This window comes from Oryctolagus cuniculus, chromosome 7 (genome assembly GCF_964237555.1).
Source record: "Oryctolagus cuniculus chromosome 7, mOryCun1.1, whole genome shotgun sequence".
In the NCBI taxonomy this organism is placed as follows: domain Eukaryota; kingdom Metazoa; phylum Chordata; class Mammalia; order Lagomorpha; family Leporidae; genus Oryctolagus; species Oryctolagus cuniculus.
Genome location: NC_091438.1, coordinates 70635975 through 70658045, shown reverse-complemented (window position 1 = coordinate 70658045; position 22071 = coordinate 70635975). Strand labels below are relative to the sequence as shown.

Here is a 22071-nt window from a genome sequence, read left to right as displayed (position 1 = left end):
AGTCCTTGGGCTCTTCCACCCATGCGAGAGATCTGGAAGAAACCCCTGGCTCCTGGCTTCACATTGGCCAACCTCCAGCCACTGTGGCCATGTGGGGAGTGAACTATCATAAGGAAGACCTCTCTCTGTCTGTAACTCTGCCTCTCAAATAAATAAATAAATCTTTTTTTAAAAATTAGATGAAGAAAACACATGGGAAAAGGATTATCCAGATATAAGAGTTGTTCTCAACATCAAAATTGCTTTCATAGCTTTTCTTAAAAAAAAAAATTCCTTCATCTAAAACCATTTGGGAAGAGTACCTTCCTAATTTACCACGAAAGTAGTTTGAGTGAGATTTGCACTTAACTGTTCTAACAAAAAACCCTGGGACAGAGAATTCAGTCAGGCCGTTGAAGATGCTGAACTAAGCTATCCCTATCCCCTGAAGCTCTGAACAGAAATCAGAATTGGCTTCTGTCCTAAGCAGCAATTTTGCAATGTGTAACTAAGTTAGTGACTGACATAGAGTAATGCAACACACATAAAATACAGCAGCTCTTCATGATCACTCTCTGCAAGCAAATCTAGAATATAAAAGACATTTCTTTAGCAAAAGAATTCTGTCATTACCAACAACAACAGAAGCTGTTCTTATAGAGCACTTACACTTCACAAAACATAACTTTCACATTCTTTCTTTCATTTGTCCTGTCCTATGAGTTTCCTCAAAGCAGGTGTTACCATTGCCATTTTACATGTGGATAATCTAAGCCCAGGAAAAGTTAAGGGATTAAATGATGGAATCTGAATCCACTCCTCTGCTCATCAGATTCTCTGATCACAAAATCACAAAAAATTATTTTAAACATCAAGTAGAAACACTCGTTGAGAACTATTTCAGGTTTTTGTTATTCACTGTTATGAATGGAGTTTGAAGTGGAACAAAAGCAGAATGTTCGGAAGTTCCCCATCACCCACATTTTCTAGCCGAAATCCATCCTCCACCATGGCAGGTTCCACCCACATTCCCCAGGAGTAGAAGTGGGTGAGAACAGACTGGCAGCATGTCAGAAATACTTATTATTTCAAGAAGGTTAGGATGGAAGCAGTCATTTTCAGACCCAAACCCTTGTCACCCCCACTTCACTACACACGCTCTTCATCTGAACAGAGCTTCTCAAGGCAAAGACATCTTCCCATCTTTCATGGCTCCTCTTTCATGAGATCTGCGCTAGCTGGGGTACCCAATACTCATTCATCCTGAATGACTGAAGGAAAAAGTACAATCAGTCTCATAGGGAGGGAAATCTTACGATTGCCTGGCCTGCTAACAAGTTCTGTTTCTGTCTTGCTTTTTTTCTCACTCAAGACTGGCCAAGTTTCATATCCTCTCTTGATGATTCAGGGGTTTGTTTTGTGTTTGTTGTTTATCCTTATCTTGTTTGTTTTATTACTATTCATTAGAATAAACAACAAAAGATAGACAAGGGAATGAAAGAATAGAACACGAAGTGGATTCTTCTTAGAGATCTCCACGAATTTGTTCTAAGGTTGAGAAGTTATTATATCAAATGCAGTTTAGAAATTTGTGTTTTTCCATTCACCCATAAGTCCCAGTGATAACCACACCCCATGCCTATGGTTAACTTCAGAAGTGGTATATTTCAAAGCAAGGTGCAGATATACTCAAATTACCGGGTGAAAATTCAGTGCTCTCTTTGCTCACCTTTCCATCCTCTTTACATCATGCTCAAGAGCTACCTACCCAGCTTTTCCTCAAACACTTTCAACAGCAGGTGAATCAGTACCCAGGTCCACTTGAGAACAGCATTCTGCACTAAGGGTTCTGACAGGATGTGCCAGAATCTGGCTTTCTTCAACTTCTGCCCAATCATTGTGACGTTGGCCACTGAAGACATCTGCCATTGGCTTCTGAATTTCGGTCATTCTTCAGATCACAGGTCATTCCGCACCACTGAAAAGCTGGTGCTGGGAGTTGAACAGAGCTCTAACAGAGATCTTTAGTGCTAAACACCTGTCATTTGGGGAATTGTACTTCTGACATATTTGGGGATCAAAACATGTGACAGAAAAAGCATACCCCTTAGTGATACAGAAAATTAGGCTCAACGTATTTTCCACTGCTGGACTAACCATGTAACTCAAGAAAGTTAATAAATTCTCTAGTTCTCAGCACCACTGTCTCTAAACTTAAGAATAAGAATTTGAAACTTCAGATACACAATGAATATACAAAAATCAATCACTTTCTGAAAAACAAAAATTAGAAAAAAATTGTAAAAATATCCCATTTCTAATAGTTACAAAATTTTTAAAATGTTGAAACCTAAAATAATCCTCAAAAGGAAATGTGCCAGATTTATATATATGAAGAAGTTTTTATGTTTTTAAACCCACTAAGGACATTGCAGCATTTATATAAGGAAACTGTTAACTGGCATGATATATGTGACTACAGAGGCACAGTGTTTCTGGATGTGTAGTTTGAATATAGAAAAGCTATCATATAATTCCAAACTTATTATAAGTTTAATGTAATTCCAATCTAAATCTTTAAGGAAACATTCTCATTCATTGCTTGTGAAAGAATAGTCATAAAAAAAGGACAATTTAGCAACAGGCATAAGAAAACTCAAACACTGCTCTCTGGAGTGAGTGTTGGTCACAGTGGTTAAGGAGTTGCTTAGGACACCCATATCTTATATCGGAGTGCCTGGTTCAAGTCTCAGCTCTTCTGCTTCTCATCCAGCTTACTACTCTTGCACACCTTGGGAGGCAGTTGTACTTGGGTCCCTGCTACTCACACGGAAGACCTGAATTGAGCTCTGGGCTACTGGCTTTGGCTTAGCCCAGCCTTGGCTGTTGCAGGCATTTAGGGAGTGAATCAGTGGATCAATGGATGGAAGAGTTCTCTCTCTCTATCTCTCTTTCTCTCTCTCTCAATCTCTCTCATTCTCTCACTCTTTTAGATAAAGTGAAAATAAATAATATTTTTTGAAACATTGCTTTGTTCTTTCACCTAGAATTTCCTTTTTTTTTTTTTAATTTATTTGACAGGTAGTGTTTAGACAGTGAGAGAGAGACAGAGAGAACGGTCTTCCTTCCATTGGTTCACTCCCCAAATGGCCGCCACAGCACCAAGCCGAAGCCAGGAGCCAGGCAACTCCTCCTGGTCCCCCAGGCAGGTGCAGGGTCCCAAGGACTTGGGCCATCCTCCTCTACCCTCCCGGGCCACAGCAGAGAGCTGGACTGGAAGAGGAGCAACTGGGAATAGAACCAGGCACCTATATGGGATGCCAGTGCCGCAGATGGAGGATTAACCGAATGACCCACAGCGCTGGCCCCTCACCTAGAATTTCATTACAAAGAACATGTACTGAAGAAAAATAAGAAATGCATATGAAGATGAGGTGTTCATAACGTAACAGTCATTTCTTGTAGGGCAAAAGTGGAAACAAATTCGTTGTTCAAATACTGGGACCAGGTATTTGGCCCAGTGGTTAAGACACTGGGTTGAGACACCTGCATCTGCTATTAGAACATCTGGATTCCAGTGCTGGCTCAAGGTCCTGTTTCCAGCATCCTAATGCAGACTCTGTGAGGCAGTAGGAGATGGCTCCACTAGTTGGCTCCCCGCCACTCATGCAGAAAACCCGGCCTGAGTTTATACCTCCTGGGTTTGACCTTGTCTAGCCCCAGCCTTTGTGGACATTTAAGGAGTGAATCAGGGCTGGCACTGCAGCTCACTCGGCTAACCCTCCGCCTGCGGTGCTGGCACACTGGGTTCTAGTCCCAGTCGGGGCACTGGATTCTGTCCTGGTTGCTCCTCTTCCAGTCCAGCTCTCTGCTGTGGCCCGGGAGTGCAGTGGAGGATGGCCCAAGTGCTTGGGCCCTGCACCCCATGGGAGACCAGGAGAAGCACCTGGCTCCTGCCTTCGGATCAGCGTGGTGCACCAGCCGCAGCACGCCAGCCATAGCGGCCACATGGGGGGTGAACCAACGGAAAAAGGAAGACCTTTCTCTCTGTCTCTCTCTCACTGTCTAACTCTGCCTTTCAAAAAAAAAAGGAGTGAATCAGAGGATGGTGACTCATTCTTCCTGTTGCCCTTTCCCACTGTCTTTCTCGCTCCCTCTCCCTTTCTTTCTCTATGCCTCTTAAATGAAAAATAAAAAACATCTGATGTTATGCGATGCAATAGCATGCATCTATTTAAAGTAATTAGAATAATAGCACAGTACATTATGTTCAAGATATATTACAAGAAATATCATATTACTAAACATGTAAAAATAATCTGTTTTGTGAACTATCCTATATCATGCAGCTAGAAATCATACATAACATTATCAGCCTGATTATTTCTGGATACTGATCATTATTGTTAAAAAGTAACTTTTTAAAATTCTGTCAAAGTGTGTAGTTTTTACATACATATATTTTTTTATTTCATTGGTTTTTTTTATTTTTTAAAGATATTTATTTATTTATTTATTTATGTGAGAGGTAGAGTTACAGACAGTGAGAGAGAGAGACAGAGAAAACAGTCTACTATCATCTACTGGTTCACTCCCTAGACACAATGGCCAGAGCTGAGCTAATCCAAAGCCAGGAGCCAGGAGCTTCTTTTGGGTCTTCCACATGGGTACAGGGACCACAAGCACTTGGGCCATCTTCTACTGCTTTCCCAGGCCATAGCAGAGAGCTGGATCAGAAGAGGAGCAGCCAGAACTTGAACTGGCACCCATATGGGATGCGGGCTCCATAGAGGGAGAATTAACCTACTATACCATAGCACCAGCTGGTTGGTTTTTTAGAATTTGTTGGAGAATGAGAAGGGACTAGGAATTGATTTTGTTTACACTGAAATTTAATGAAAGTATTCTAAAGTCCACCTGTAAAAATGAATTATTGCTATCAATTAAGGCATTTCTGATAACAGCAATGAAGAAAAATTTGCTCAATAAAAGGTTAATTTATTTGTACCAAAATCAATAATTAGGGAACTAGATGGATAACCTGGAACCAGACCTTAGCATACATTTTAAAAATGGGTAAATCATAAAAATTACATCCTGGATCCAAAGGAAGGAATTCTTTGATAAAACCTTAGATAACAGGGCTGGGCACTGTGGCACAGCAGGTTAAGCCACTGCCTGCAGCTCCAGCATCCCATATGGGTGCTGGATCAAGTCCTGGCTGCCCCACTTCCAATCCAGCTCCTTGCAAATGCACCTGAGAAAGTCACAGAATATGGCCCAAATCCCTGGACTCCTGAACCCATTTGAGAGACCCAGAGCTCCTGGCTCCTGGCTTTGGCCTGGTCTAAACCTGGTGATTGCAGCCTTCTGGGGAGTGAATCAGCAGATGGAAGATCTCTCTCTCTCTCTCTCTGTTTCTCTCTCTCTCTCTGCCTCTCTTTCTCTCTCTGTAACTCTACCTTTCAAATAAAAATAAAAGAATCTTAAAAAAAACTTAGGTAACTAATTTAAAACTTGGAAAAATATTAATATCTACAATAAATCAAAATAAATTCAGATGGATAAAAGCTATATTTTTTAAATCTTTAGAAAACCATAATAAAATAGGAATGATTAATGAACCTGAGACTATAAAGACAAAACTTCATTCAGTACTTCTAAAAATATTTTGTGCAAAAATAAAATTTAGAGGCAAATAAAAATATTTATAGGCCGGCACCGCAGCTCAATAGGCAAATCCTCCGGCTGCGGCACCAGCACACCAGATTCTAGTCCCGGATGGGGCACCGGGTTCTGTCCCGGTTGCTCCTCTTCCAGTCCAGCTTTCTGCTGTGGCCTGGGAAGGCAGTGGAGGATGGCCCAAGTCCTTGGGCCCTGCACCCCTGTGGGAGACCAGGAGGAAGCACCTGGCTCCTGGCTTCGGATCAGCACGGCGCACTGGCCACAGCAGCCATTGGAGGGTAAACCAATGGTAAAGGAAGACCTTTCTCTCTGTCTCTCTCTCTCTCACGGTCCACTCTGCCTGTCAAAAAAATAAATAAATAAATAAATAAAAATATTTATACATAATGTGTCAAACCAAAGGTTTACTATCCCTTTTTCAAAGAGCTTTTATAAACTGGTAAGTAAATAATAGACTTCACAGAAAAGTTGCTTGACACCACAACGAGGCAATTTTTTTTAAAAAAATCAATAATAGGAGTAACCAAGTAAATTATGAATGATATTTGACTACAGTAACCTCATTAAAAACATTAATGAGATACTGTACTTTAGCTAATTCAAAATTTTTACTTGTAATATTCATAATTCCAGTTTTATGGAAATATAGATTAAAGCAATTTCTAATTAAAGTATTTCAGCAGGCTGTATCAAGAATTTTTTTGAAGATTTATTTATTTAATTATTTGAAGGTCAGAATTACAGAGATGTCTTCCATCTGCTGGTTCACTCCCCAGATGGCCACAATGGCCAGGACTGAACCAGGCTTAAGCCAAGAGCCAGGAGCTTGATCCGGGTCTCCCACATGGGTGGTGGGGCCCCAAAAACTTGGGCTGTCTTCCGCTGCTTTTCCCAAGTCATTGGCAGAGAGCTAGGTCAGAAGTGGGATAACCAGAACACAAACCAGAGCGCATATAGGATTCCAGCATCCATAAGCAATAGTTTACTGACTACACCACAATGCCAGTCCCTGTAACAGGAATTTTTCAGAACAGGATTCCACTGGACTTCCTAACTAACTTCCAAAACCCATCTTAAGGAAATAGAGAAAAGTGATCAAAATTTATATACAAGGAACTTCATCACATAATTATTTATAATAGCAAGATTACAAACAACCCAAAAGGCAGAAATGGTGAGAATGGTCAAGAAACTATAATATTTTGAATAAAGTTTAATATTTTTATTTTATTTTTTAACTTTTATTTAATAAATATAAATTTCCAAAGTACAGCTTTTGGATTACAGTGGCTTCCCCCCCCCATAACTTCCTTCCCACCCACAACCATCCCATGTTCTGCTCCCTCTCCCATCCCATTCACATCAAGATTCATTTTCAATTATCTTTATATACAGAAGATCAGTTTAGCATATATTGAGTAAATATTTCAACAGATTGCACCCACACAGAAACACAAAGTATAAAGTACTCTTTGAGTACTAGTTATAGCGTTAATTCACATTGTACAACACATTAAGAACAGAGATCCTACATGAGGAGTAAGTGCACAGTGACTCCTGTTGTTGATTTAACAATTGACACTCTTGTTTATGGCGTCAGTAATCACCCTAGGCTCTTGTCATGAGTTGCCAAGGCTATGGAAGCCTCTTGAGTTCACCAACTCCGATCTTATTTAGACAAGGTCATTGTCAAAGTGGAAGTTCCCTCCTCCCTTCAGAGAAAGGTACTTCCTTCTTTGATGGCCCGTTCTTTCTGCTGGGATCTCACTCGCAGAGATCTTTCATTTAGGTCTTTTTTTTTTTTTACAGTGTCTTGGATTTCCATGCCTAAAATACTCTCATGGGCTTTTCAGCCTGATTCGCATGCCTTAAGGGCTGATTCTGAGGCCAGAGTGCTATTTAGGACTTCTGCCATTCTATGAGTCTGCTGTGTATCCCAGTTCCCATGTTGGATCATTCTCTCCTTTTTAATTCTATCAGTTGGTATTAGCAGACACTAGTCTTGTTTATGTGATCCCTTTGACTCTTAATCCTATCATTATCATCAATTATGAACTGAAACTGATCACTTTGGCTAGTGAGATGGCATTGGTACATGCCACCTTGATGGGATCGAATTGGAATCCTCTGGCACGTTTCTAACTCTACTGTTAGAGGTAAGCCCAATAGAGCATGTGCTGAACTGTACATCTCCTCCCTCTCTTACTCCCACTCTTTAATATTTTAATAAAATTCAATTATAAGGGAAATGTTCATGGCATAGTATTAGGTTCAAAAGGCAAGACACAAAACTCTATATATGGATCCCTGTGTGGTTTATGCATGTATATTCTGTACACATGTATATCTGTGTTTTTTTGTGTATTGAACAAAAACTGCCTTAATGTTTACCAAATTGTTGACTGTAGTTATTTCTACAGTAGTAGAAGTTGGAGCAATTTTTCTAATTTTCTTTAGAGTTGCCTGACTTTTTCAAATATTCTACAATTAATATATAATAGTTTATACTTATTAACAATAAAATTAGTCTTTAATTTGGTTCCATTTTCCCTATCAGCAAGATTCTTTTAAATCATGACTTATCTTTTATTGAATTCATTGCCAGACCTGACTGATCACTGTGATTGCCTGAAGCAGATTTTAACAAGAAAACTTCCAACCCACACCACTTCATCCTTGAAATTCTGATTCAGAAAGTCATCTCAATATATTCACATTTATTTGTTTCCTGGGTTTAGTTCTAGTTTTCTATCCATCATCAAAGAGGGTTTAAAAAGAAAGTTAGGACTGACACTTTTAAATAAATACTTCTCTTTTTTTAAGATTTTTTTTATTGGAAAGGCTGAGAGAGACATCAGGGAGACAGAGAGAGCATCTGTCTGCTGGATCCCTCCCCAGATGACTGCAATGGCCAGGGCTGAACCAGGCAGAAGCCAGAAGCCAGGAGTTCCATCTGGATCTCCCACGTGGGTGGCAGGGGCCCAAGCAATAGGGATGTCTTCTGATGCTTTCCCAGGCACCTGAGCAAGGAGCTGGATCAGAAGTGGAGCAGCCAGGACTTGAACAGGCCCCCATATGGGATGCCTGTGTCACAGGCAGTGGCTTGACGTGCTGTGTCACAATGCCAGCCCCAAATAAATACTCTTCTGTTCATATTTCCATAAACACCCTAAATATAAGTTTAAAAGTTTTGTCCAAAACCGAGCTAAAATCTACAAAATTCCCATAATCTATTTATCTTCCTCCTCAGCTCCTTCCCCTGCATAATGTGAATAAACATGGTCCCTACTTTATGGAAATTTGAAGAACACTAAATAGATACTTTCATGTGCTTTAAATAGTTTCTGACACAGAAGTTTTTGGTTAACATTATTCTGACCATCATAATCATCATCATCTGTAGATCCTGAAATAATTAAACAACAGGAAAAAATGTGAGTTTTGAATCTGTTTTTAATCATCTAAGAATATATCCTAGACATTCCTTGTCTAAACACAACTTATTCTACAATTTGCTAGGGATTAACCAATAAATTCACTAGCCTTTAAAATATTGGGTCCTTTATCACTTTCAGTCTTCTGATACCTTTTTAATTCACCCAAGATTCCAAGGAGATTATTTAACAAAATTCTTCCTTGATGCCTATATATATTTTTACTTCATGACAACAAACCTATGAGAGGCCAAAGACTGGAGGAGCTCTGTCTTCTCTGCTGCTCCCTGTTAAGCATCAGTTTCCCTGTAAATGTATTTGTTCTACACTTTCCAGAACAAAGATCATCCTCCTTAATCAAAAATATGGGAGCAACACAAAAGTGAAAGAGCTCCTAATAGCACAGTGCGTATCTCACTGGAAGTCTTTCCAGCTTTGCTTTTTCACTGTCAGTATAACACACAGACACATACACACACACACAGAGCTTTTTATGGTGCTCTCAGTGTTTCTTGTGTGTGTGTCACAGTTTCACATCACTGGAATTTTGCCTTACTTACACTATTACAAACAGGTGCCGTCCTCTTCCCTTCCTTCCTGGGTTGTGGGAACTCATTGGAAGCTTTCTATGATACTAAACTACTTGTTTTGGTTTGGTTTACAATTGCTATCTTCTTCATATCTGAAGTATATGTATGTATATGCATGCATGTATGTATGCATATGCATGTTTCCATTTGTAAATCATCTTTGCTTTATAATCTTTCTTCTCTCTAAAGACTTTTCTGACTTTTTTGAGAGTTTGTAAAGATTTTTGAATAATTTTTTTTAATATTTGCAAATTTATTTGAGAGGCAGAGAGAGAGAGAGAGAGGTCTTCCATCCCCTGGTTCACTCCCCAGTTGGTGGCAACAGCCAGAGCTGTGCCTATCTGAAACCAGGAGCCAGGAGCTTCCTCCGGGTCTCCCATGTGGGTGCAGGGGCCCAAGGACTTGGGCCATCTTCCACTACTTTCCCAGACCATAGCAGAGAGTTGGATTGGAAGTGAAGCAGCCGGGACTCAAACCAGTGCCCATATGGGATGCTGGCACTGCAGGCAGCAACTTTATCCACTACCCCATAGCACCGACTCCTGAAGAATTTTTTAAACCTACTTTCACTGAAATTTAGTAAACTTCTGACTCTGCCCAAGATTCTTTTTTGGAAATACTATTATCACATGCCTTTCTGTTAGATTAGCCAACTCTGCACTGTTGGTGGTATCTAAGCTCAAATAAGCAACTTCTGCATTTTTTCTTTTCACACCCTAACCACTGAAAATATCAACAAAGCTAGTCATAAAGTTGTAAGATTATGGCTTCCAGTAGAATGAATCTGAAAACATCTGATGATTGTCTCATCATTGCTATATCTTTCCTCTTCCAATTTTTTTCATTTGATTTAGAAAAAAACATCACCTAGAGCCTCTTTCTGGTCAGATAAAATTGGGTACACTAGTAAGATGGTTTTGATCTCTCTTTACTTTTACCCTTGTCTAAATGCCCACAATCATGCTTTTCCTTTGTTTGGAAGAGATAATAAGGAGAGGTTTTAAAAAGCTCAGGAAAGGCCATTAAGAAGATCTGCCTAATAGTCTCAGCTCTGCTACTAAATTCCTTTTTCTCTTTTAAATAATTTTATTTTTATTAATATAAAGAGAAGTTACTTCATGTTTTACATAGGTACAGTTCTGAGAAGATAACCACACTTCCCTTCTACCCTCTCTCCTTCTACCAATCGCCATCCTTTCTCACTTCTTTTCTTTTCATTATTTTTTGCAAAGACATAATTAATCACAGGCTTAATTCACCACTAACCATAATATTCAACAAGTGAAAAATAGGAAGACCATAGTTTCACAGGGATATAAACAAGGGCTAGAAATGACAATCATATCACAAGATGTCCATTTCATTGCTATATTTCTTTTTTATTCTATATTCACTGCCACATATCAGAGAAAACATGGCATTTGTCTTTTTGAGACTGGCTTATTTCACTAAACATCTGTTTTGTTGCAAAAGATAGCATTTCATTCTTTTTTAATGGCTTAGTAACATTCCATAGTATGTATATACCACATTTTCTTTATCCAATCATCAGTTGATATGGACATCTGGGTTGAGTCCATATCTTAGCTATTGCAATAAACATGGGAGTATGCTGATTCAATTTCATTTGGTTAAATTCCCAGGAGTACGAAGCCTGGGTCTTATGGTAGGTTTCTGAAGATTCACCATACTCTCTTATAATGGCTGTACTACTTTACATTCCCACCAACAGTGAGTTAGGGTACCTCTTTCCCCACATCCTTGCCAGCACTTGTTTTTAGATTTTTAGATGATAGCCATTCTAACTGGGGTAAGGAGAAACCTCACTGTGGTTTTTATTTGCATTTCTCTGATAGCTAATGATCCTGAGGATTTTTTCATGTGCTTTTCACCATTTAAATTTCAGTCATTGAAAAATGCCTGCTTGTGTCATTTGCCCATATCTTAAATGGGTTATTTGTTTTGTTGCTGTTGAGTTTCTTGAGCTCCTTATAGATCCTGCATATTAATCCTTTATCAGTTACATAGCTTGCAAATATTTTCTCCCATTCTGTTGGTTTCCTCTTCACTTTGTTGAGTGTGTTCTTTTCAGTGCAGTAGCTTCTTAGCTTAAAGCAATCCCTTTTGTCTATTTTTTTATTGACTTAATTTTATTGACTTTGTTTCTAGGGTCTTTCCCAAGAAGTCTTTACATATGTCAATGTTTTGCAAAGTTTCCCCAATGTTTTCCTTTAGTTATTTGATGGTATCAGGTCAGATTTAGATCCTTGATCTATTTTGAGTTGATTTTTGTATAAGGCCAAGGTAGTGGTATTGTTTCATACTTTTGCACACAAAGGTCCACTTTTCCCAGAACCATTTGTTGATGAGACTGTCTTTCTCCAGGGATTGATTTTAGCTCCTTTGTCAAAGGTTAGTGGGTTGTAGATATGTGGATTGATTTCTAGGATTTCTATTCTATTCTTTTGGTCTACATGTCTACTTTTCTGACAGTACCAGGCTGTTTTGATTATAACTGTCCTGTAGTATGTCTTGAAATACAGTATTGTGATGCCTCCAGCTTTATTTTTGTTGTTTAATATTGCTTTAGTTATTTGGGGTCTCTTGTATTTCCATGTAAGTTGTTTTTTGTTTTTTGTTTTTGTTTTGTTTTGTTTTGTTTTTTTGAAAGGCAGAGTGGCCAGCAGAAGGATCAGGCCTTCAAGGAGAGAGGCCCCTTTCTCTGAAGGGAGGAAGGAACCTCCACTGTGATATGGCCTTGACTAAACAAATTCAGAGTTGGTGAACTCAAGGGGCTTCCATAGCCTAGACAGCTCATAGCAAGAGTCTCGGGTGATTGCTGACGTCATAAATAAGAGTGCCAATTGTTAAATCAACAACGGGAGTCACTGGGTTCATGCTCCCCTCGCAGGATCTCTGTCCTTAATATGTTTATCTATGAAACTCAAAAACAACACTACTAGTCGAACAATACCCTATACCTGGTTCGGTTGTGTGAGTGCAACCTGTTGAAATCCCTGCTTAGTATATACTAAATTGATCTTCGGTATATGAAGGTAACCGAAAATGAAACGTGATGAAGGGGGGGGAGGGGAGAGGAAGTGGGTGAGGGGAGGGCCACGGGAGGGAGGGAGGTCGGGGGGAAGCCACAACAATGCAAAAGATGCATTTTATATTCTACTTAAAACTATTGGTTGAGCTCTGTAATTAATACACAATTACTCTTAGGTGTTTAATTAATGCTATAACTAGTACTCAAATAGTATTTTACACTTTATGTTTCTGTGTGGGAGCAAAATGTGGTAATCTTTTCTTAACATACGCTAAATTGATCTTCTGTATATAAAGAGAATTGAAAATTAAAAAAAAAAAAAGAAAGAAAGGCAGAGTGGATAGTGAGAGAGAGACAGAGAGAAAGGTCTTCCTTTTTCAAGTTGGTTCACCCTCCAATGGTTACCACGGCCGGCGCGCTACGGCCGGCGCATCGCGCTGATCCAAAGCCAGGAGCCAGATGCTTCTCCTGGTCTCCCATGGGGTGCAGGGCCCAAGCACTTGGGCCATCCTCCACTGCACTCCCTGGCCACAGCAGAGAGCTGGCCTGGAAGAGGGGCAACCGGGACCGAATCCGGTGCCCCGACCGGGACTAGAACCAGGTGTGGCGCCGCAAACAGAGGATTAGCCTATTGAGCTGCAGAGCCGGCCCCATGTAAGTTTTGTTTTGTTTTGTTTTGTTTTTTGTTTTTTGGTTTTTTTTTTATTTTTTTTTTTTTTTTGACAGGCAGAGTGGACAGTGAGAGAGAGAGACAGAGAGAAAGGTCTTCCTTTTTGCCGTTGGTTCACCCTCCAATGGCCGTCACGGCTAGCGCACCGCGCTGATCCGAAGGCAGGAGCCAGGTGCTTCTCCTGGTCTCCCATGGGGTACAGGGCCCAAGCACTTGGGCCATCCTCCACTGCACTCCCTGGCCACAGCAGAGAGCTGGCCTGGAAGAGGGGCAACCGGGAAAGAATCCAGAGCTCCGACCGAGACTAGAACCCGGTGTGCCAGCGCCGCAGGTGGAGGATTAGCCTAGTGAGCCGCGGCGCCAGCCCCCATGTAAGTTTGAACATAGTTGTTTTTTTTTTTTAAGATTTTTTCATTTATTTATTGGACAGGTAGAGTTATAGACAGTGAGAGAGAGACAGAGAGGTCTCTTCCTTTGGTTCACTCTCCAAATGGCCACAATGGCCAGAGCTGCACCCATCCAAAGCCAGGAACCAGGTGCTTCTTCCTGGTCTCCCATGTGGGTACAGGGGCCCAAGTACTTGGGCCATCCTCCATTGCCATCCCAGGCCATTCCAGAGAGCTGGACTGGAAGAGGAGCAACCAAGACTAGAACTGGGGCCCATATGGGATGCCAGCACCTCAGGTGGAGGATTAACCTAGTGCACCATGGTGCCGGCCCCTTAACATATTTTTTTGTAGATCTGAGAAGAATGTCATTGGTATTTTGATTGGGATTGTATTGAATCTCTAAATTGCTTTCAGTAGTATGGACACCTTGATATTAATTTTCTGTTTATTTGTGTCTTCTATTTCTTTCCTTTACATTTTGTAATTTTCATTGAAGAGATCCTTCACATTTTGGTTAAATTTATTCCAAGGTATTTAAATATTTTTGTAGCTATTGTAAATTTTATAGATCTTACAAGTTCATGCTCTGCTGTAACATTGGTTGTGTATACAAAGGCTATTGTTTTGTGTGTGTGTTAATTTTATATCCTGCAACTTTACTAAACTGTCTTATGAGTTCCAACAGTCTATTAGTGGAGTCTTTTGGTTAAACTAAGTATACTAAATTCTTCAGTTAGAAAATCACTCAATCTTTCAAGTTTTCACATCCTTACATGTACAATGTATTGGGCCACGATCATTAACTGCATCTCTTACAAGTTGTGGCATCATGATGCAGCGATTTTTCTCTTTTTGCTCCTCACAATATTTATTTGAAACAACACATACCCTTCCATTGCTCCTTTCTGTCATGTGACCCAACTTGCCAAGTTCTATTATAAATAACATCAAACTGACCCCAAAATAAACTTCCATGTGAGTTCCCTTCCTCCTCTACCTTTTAAATGTAGGTACTTCCTGGAGGATCTGTCCTTACTCCTCCTTTTCTTTTCACAAAAATGTCTCCCTCCCATTGTGCTGTCACCTCTCCCTTCAAAACTCCCATATCTTTGCTTTAGCCCTGACTTCTCGTGTCTCTCCAACCAATGTTCCAAGTGCCTACCAGTTAACTGCACGCAGTCATCCCAACTATACTTCATACTTGGAGTGAATCTGCTATTTTCCTCCCAAACTATCTTCCTTCTCCTAAATTTCCTATTTCTTTGTTTTAAAAAAATATTTATTGGCCAGCGCTGTGGCTCACTAGGCTAATCCTCCACCTGTAGCGCCAGTATTCCGAGTTCTAGTCCCGGTTGCACACCAGTTATGTCCCGGTTGCTCCTCTTCCAGTCCAGCTCTCTGCTGTGGCCTGGGAGTGCAGTGGAGGATGGCCCAAGTGCTTGGGCCCTGCACCCACATGGGAGACCAGGAGGAAGCGTGTGGCTCCTGGCTTCGGATCAGCACAGTGCGCCGGCTGTAGCAGCCATTTGGGGAGTGAACCAACAGAAAGAAGACCTTTCTCTCTGTCTTTCTCTCTCATTGTCTAACTCTGCCTGTCAAAAAAATATATTTATTTACTTATTTGAAAGTCAGATTTACAGAGAGACAGGAAGAGACAGAGTGACATAGATCTTTCACCCCCTGGTTCACTTCCCAGATAGTTCCAATGGCCAGGGCTGGGCCAGGACGAAGCCAGGAGTTTTATCTGTGTCTCCCATGTGGGTGGCAGGGGCCCAGGCAATTGGGTCATCTTCTGCTGCTTTTCCCAGGCCATTAGCAGGTTGCTGGATCAGAAGTAGAGCAGCCAGGACTCCAACTGGTGCCCCTATTAGATTCCAGAATTTCAGGCCACAGTTTTACCTGCTATGCCACAGTGCTGGCCCCTGAATTTCCTATTTTTGATAGTTATCTGTTCTCCTGTCGGTTACCTAGGCATAAAGGCCTTATCCCATTGACTGCTTCCTCTCTCTCACTTCTGTAAGTCATCAGTGGCCAAGTCCAGCCAACTTTAACTCCTTGTTATCTTTTACATCCATGCCCTGTGCTTCTTCTTGTTCACTCATGGACTAACACACAGCTTGTTGCAGTGTCCTGATTATCCCCTTCAAGTTCTTCTTTACTGCATGCTGCACACTGAGGCTAACTTCTTAAAGCTTGGTTTTAATTCTATCATTCTTCTCTAAACCTCTTGTCAAGCCATTCAGCATCACCTATTGAGATTCTACCCATATCCTGATGTTCTTAGTTTATTCTCTGCTACTCCCTGTTTGGTGATTAAGATTACAGACTTACAGTTCCAAATAATATTGCTATATTCTTGTACTAGGCCTCTGCTCACATCAAGCCCTTGACTGCTCTTTCTCTCTACTACTCAGGCCCCAGCAACTACCCAACATACTCTACTTGGACACAACTCCAGGACCTCTCCTAACAACATCAACTGGAATCAACTTCTCCCTGTCACTCCTCAGCCCTCATAGTACTTTACTTGTGCCTTAGTAATGACATATGTCACTTTATTTCTCAGACTATAGTTACTTCCATGAATGATTTTCCTTCTTTATAAAAATGGTAGACCCTGGGGCCAGTAATACGACATATTGAGCTAAGCCTCCACCTGTGACACCGGTATCCCACATGGGCACCAGTTCGTATCCTTGCTGCTCCTCTTCCAATCCAGCTCTCTGCTATAGCCTGGGAAAGCAGTAGAAGATAGCCCAAGTACTTGGGCCCTTGCACCTGCACCTGGCTCCTGGCTTCAGATTGGCCCAGCTCCAGTCATTGCAGCCATTTGGGGAGTGAACCAGCGGGTGGAAGACCTTTCTCTCTGTCTCTCCCTCTCTCTGTCTATAACTCTACCTCTCAAATAAATAAATAAGTCTTTAGAAAGAAAGAAAATGGTAGCCCCTGGGAAAGAGTATTATTTCAAAATATTTTTTAATACTTAACTCCTATTGTCACCTTGAATACCACATTTATACATGAATATCTAAGTATTGGATAAATTAATAGTTAAATGACTAAAGATCAATCCTGGGGGCCAGCTTTGCCACAGTAGAAAGATACCGCTTAGTAATGCCTGTGTTTGAGTCCCAGCTTCTCTACTGATTTCAGTTTTTTGCTAAAGTACACCCATGGAAGAAGCAGGTTATGGCTCAAGTAACTGAGTTTCTGCCACCCACATGAGAGACATGAATCAAGTTTCTCACTCCTGGCTTTGGCCCAACCCATCCCCTGCATTGAACCCATGGACCAAAACATGCTCTACCCTTTCCAAAAGTAAATAAAAATAAATTTTAAATAACTGACATTTCTATGTCCTTTAAAATAGCACTTAAAAATAAGAATGTGCCTATAATGTTATAAAATTACCTTCCTATCTATCTACATTGATACACGAGAGGCATCATATTATCTCTGACAAAACATTAGTATTTCTTAGCAACACTTGCGTAAGCCTTGGGTTGTCAAAAACATTCTAGATGCCCTGCCTCTACCCACGGCTTCCCTTGCCTGATTACTAACCCCAAAGTAAAACCAGCCCAAGCTGGCAATCAACAGGGATGTGGAGGCATTGCTGGCTTCTGCAATCAGTGTTTATGCATAGTATGCTCATCACCTCTCTTCATAAGCTAGTCATTGGGAGGGCTGAAGAGTCACAGCACTACATCCAGGGAACTCAAATGTGCACCCCTCCAATGAGAAGTCCCCCTCATGAGTTGCTGTCCTGGCACAGGCCTCCAGGCCGCAGCACTTGATGATGAAAAGGGCAAAGACCGAAGTCAGCCATGACTTGCTTAGCTAACTTCTCAACTGAGAAGAAATGGTAGAATGAATTAGCTAAGCGTATGGAAGCTAACCTCCGGTTCCCTGGGTTCAAATCCTAGCTCTGCCACTTACTAGCTGTAAAAACTGAATGAGTTCATGTCCCCTAAACTTCCATTTGCTACATTGTAAAATGCAAATTATTATAGTCTCTTTTTGTTATTATGACTATTAAGTAAAATAGTGCCTGTAAAACATTTAACCAAAATGTCTGGCACAATAAATTTAAAATATAACTAATATTTGTTTAGGAACAGTCTCTAGATATAGTGGGAATTGACTCATGGAGATTTTCAGCATTTTTGTCACTAATGATGAGATTTTGTTAAAAGAAGTGATCGTGAATACTCATGCTGTTGACTAGCTAGCTTTTTCTGAAATAACTGTTTATGAAATTTAAAAAGTAATGCTGACAAATTCCTACATTTTTCTTACACACAAATAGAAAGAAGACATAAAGTTGGAAAATGACATGTTGTTTTCCTTCAACAAATGTACCTGAACTTATACATCAAAAAAGTTTTCATCTTCAAAGGGATCACATCAGGAAGCCATGTACTTATTTCAATAGTGCTGCCAAATATTTTTGGAACCCTTCCCTCTAAATTACTGTCTAAGCCTGCTTCCAATTCTTTTAGATGTCTTTTTTGGCAAGAATATTTTATCTATTGAGTTTTCAATTTTGAAAGCAAATTTAAAACCAACTCTTATGAATCAGATGGAGGATAATGTCACCTCTGATCAAAAAGAAGGAAATGAGGATCTTTTAGGCTCAGCTTGTCACATGTCTCAAGCAAGTCCAGACTGGGAATCTCTAAAACTTTGCAGATCAGTGGAAGCACTGTCAGTATTAACAAGTTGTTTTCTGTGTGATTACCGAGCTAAGGGGTTATTTACTTAATTTTATTATACACTATATGTCAGGCACTGTTCTAGGAACTTCTCCATGTACGAGTTCATGTGATGTTCTTATCTGATGATTAGGTACACCTAGTAGTCCCATCTTACAGATGAGACAATTGAGGCACTGTGAACTTGGGATTTTGTGCAGACACAGAGCTAGTAATGGAGGAACCAGAAATCAAATAGAGACTGTGTACTGTCAATTTCTAGAGACAACCTCTGTGTACTAATAGGTACGCTTCCTGGGTGTTTGCTGGTTCGCTTGTTTTTCAGTTAATGTAATGAAACTTGCTGAAAGCTACAACATAGCCCCATGTTGCTTTCTTTTTTTAACCTCAGGTCAAAGCCCTTTTGAGGTTAAGAAGCATGACCTGAACTCTTTTGTCCTATCTTCCTGTAGCCAGTTACACAAGGAAGAAACAACTCACTTTCCAACCTCCTAGTTTTGCAGCCATCTGTAAACTATCCCTGTTGTTCATATAAGCAGGGCTTTGCCTTTTACCCAGCAGCTTCTTCAACATGGTGCCAGGAGCAGTTTCTCTTCTCACAATGTTTCCTCATACCTGCTTCGAAATGCCCTCCTGAAAATGCACATTTTCCATTGCGTCACCCAGAAGCACAATCTTACTAGACCAATGGGGAAGAATGAAAAGAAGAGTAGGGAAGCAAAGACATTAAAATGTTTGCGTTCCCTTTCAGGCAAGAAAGCTTTCCATATCGTCTCCTGTAAGCAAACTGCTTTGAACGTCTCCTTTGCCTTCCTCTGCTTTGAAATAGGAATTTCCAAAGCAGTTTCACTCCAACGCCAAGAGCATATTCTTGCTAGCCGTTCAGATAACAACCCTATCCCCCAAGGAAATATATTTAAAAGTAAATTTGAAACTTTTTTTTATTTCAGGATAAAAGAAAAATACAAGAAGAAATCTCACAGAAGCGTCTAAAAATAGAAGAAGAAAAACTAAAACACCAGCATTTGAAGGTAACTTATGACTTTAATTTCATTTCAATGATTTTGGATCGAAATATTTCAATGCACTCAAATTTCAGTAGTGAAGATGCTTTAGAAAGACAAAAAATTCCAACATGGTTTCACTAACATTCTAATAACCACAGGGGAGGCCAGTAAGCCAGTGATATTTGCATATAAGATTAATACCTTCTGGCAAACATGTGGAAAGTTGAAAATATGATTTTATTACTTTCTCCTTTATTGCTGATTTCCTAATTTTCTTAGGTAACCTTGAGAATTCAGCCTTGAGAATTTGGCCCTGAATGCAGTCTTACTAAATATCCTTAGGGAGTAGATCCAGCTAGGAAGTTCCTTTTGAAATCAATGAAAGGCTGGCCATTCCCTAGAGGGTGCAGAACAGACAGTGTCTAGTGTCTGGTGTGGTCAAGGATGCTTGTATTCAAAAACTCAATGCAATGAATCCAAAGTTGTTTCAGTGTGGCTCGGGTTTCTGTTTTATTTTGTTTTGACAGAACATGAGATCATAACCAGAAATAAACTTCCATTTTTAAAATCAGACTTTACATCTTTCTCCGGGTGTGGTCATTTTGTAATTAAAGCACATTGACTTTCAACATTTTATTACGTAGCCTAGTCACAGGATGCAAGCAAATGACAAACAGGAGCGCCTTGTGAACAGGCCCCAGCAGGAAACTAGATTTATCTGGCAGTGAGGGCTGTTATCTACAGATTTAATGAATCCTCTCAATGAAATAATGTTATCCCTCTCTCATGGGGTCTACAAAATTAAAATTAGGCTTGCCAAATTCAGCTGAATCCATTTTTTTAATGGAACAAGTAACCACTTTTGAAAAGAAATGTAATGATTCCAATTAGCCCCAGTTCCCTGGATTCTGTGGGCTTCTTTGCTTGTATTCAGGTTGACATTTCCAATGTTTGATGGATAGTTTCAAACTGTAGTTAACCTGCAATTCTTGCAATATGTCACATTGAATTTACTTGAACAGTAGACATGCACAAGAAACGCAGTGTGTATTCCCAGAAAATAAATGAAATAAAAGCAAATGTACCAAATTTTTCCATCCAATTCAAATGAAATCAGAATAATTTTTGAGATAGATCATTTCTAACTCCAAAACCAGAGTCTGTACATTCTCTCCCTCCTCCCATTCTGTACAAGTACCACACACACACACTTTGCATACAATTTGGATCTCACAGTGAACCACCTCCTGCTTCTGAGTAAACTGGCAGTTCGCTAGTTCTGAGCAATTGCTGTCCTTGAGAATGAGTAGCCAGATAACAGGAGCATTCACAGTAGATGAAGGGGTTGAGATGGCCCCTCAGTCCCCTCTAGGAAGTAAGTTTCACGTAGGAGGAACCTGCTTCTCTGAAAGCTCCATTTTTGGGGATGGCACCTCATTTCTTGCCGAAAACACTCTTGACAGAAATTCAGAGGTCAGCTTTCTGGAATCCAAGAGGTCGCTTCTAATCCAACCCTACCAAAAACACTCTGTTGGTTTGTTTGTTTAAAGATTTTTTTTATTTGAAAGATACAGTTACAGAGAGACAGACAAAAGAGAGAGAGAAAAAGAGAGAGGAATTCCATCCACTTGTTCAGTCCCCAAATGGCCTCAACATCCGGGCTGGGCCAGGCTGAAGCCAGAGCCAAGAGCTTCATCTGGGTCTCCCAAGTGGGTGGCAGGATCCAAAGCACTTGGGTCATCTTCTGCTACTTTCTCAGGCTCATTAGAAGGGAGCTGGATGGGAAGTGAAGCAGCTGGCCCTCATATGGGATACCAGCATTGTACGTAGTGCCTTAAAACTCTGCCACAACACAGGCCCCCCAGAATGCCAGGCAGGAAGGTCTTGGATGGCTGGACACAGGTGTGCAGGCTGTGTACTACACACTTACCTGAAATGGAGTGCTGAAATTCTTCCCACACTGCCTTGCCAACTGTGCAGTCTGGCCCAGAGCTGTTTGTATCTAAAGAAAGTAATTGTCATTTTCTTTGCATAAAATGTTATAGTTTCCCAAGCTGTGCACTGACCCGAATGAGTGTGTGTGGTTGGAGGAAAAGAAAAGGAATAACATATTTTCCTAATTTGGAAAATTCAGTGTTAAAGAATTAAGATGAGTTCAGTGAGAAGGGTATTGTGTTTTGGGTTTTGATTTTGGTTTTCTGGGTTTTTGTTTTGTTTTGTTTTCAGTTAGAATGTAAGTATTAAGATTCTATCAAAGATCTGGGATTTAAGTTGAGTCTTAACTGATAAGTTGATTTTTTAAAAAGATTTGTTATTTATGTATTCAAAAGGCAGGGGTGAGGGAGAGAGAGAGAGAGAAAGAGAAAGAGAGAGAGAGAGAGAGATATCTTCCTTCCACTGTTTCACTCCCCAAATGCCTACAATAGCCAGGACTGGGCCAGGGCAAAGCCAGGACACAGGAACTCCATCTGGGTCTCCCATGTGGGTGGCAGGGACCCAAGTATTTGGGCCATTTTCCACTGTTTTCCCAGGTACATTAGCAGGAAGCTG

The 22071-nt window shown here is 40.4% G+C and overlaps 1 protein-coding gene across 3 annotated transcripts in view; it reads left to right on the top strand.

Moving 5' to 3' along the window:
• PALMD (palmdelphin) overlaps positions 1-22071 on the top strand; it is a 70223-nt gene that overhangs the window by 8184 nt on the left and 39968 nt on the right. For all 3 annotated transcript variants that reach the window (XM_070077994.1, XM_008264830.4, XM_070077995.1), the window contains one exon: positions 19465-19545. In XM_070077994.1, the coding sequence (XP_069934095.1) occupies positions 19465-19545 (81 nt within the window). The remainder of the gene's footprint in view (positions 1-19464; positions 19546-22071) is intronic.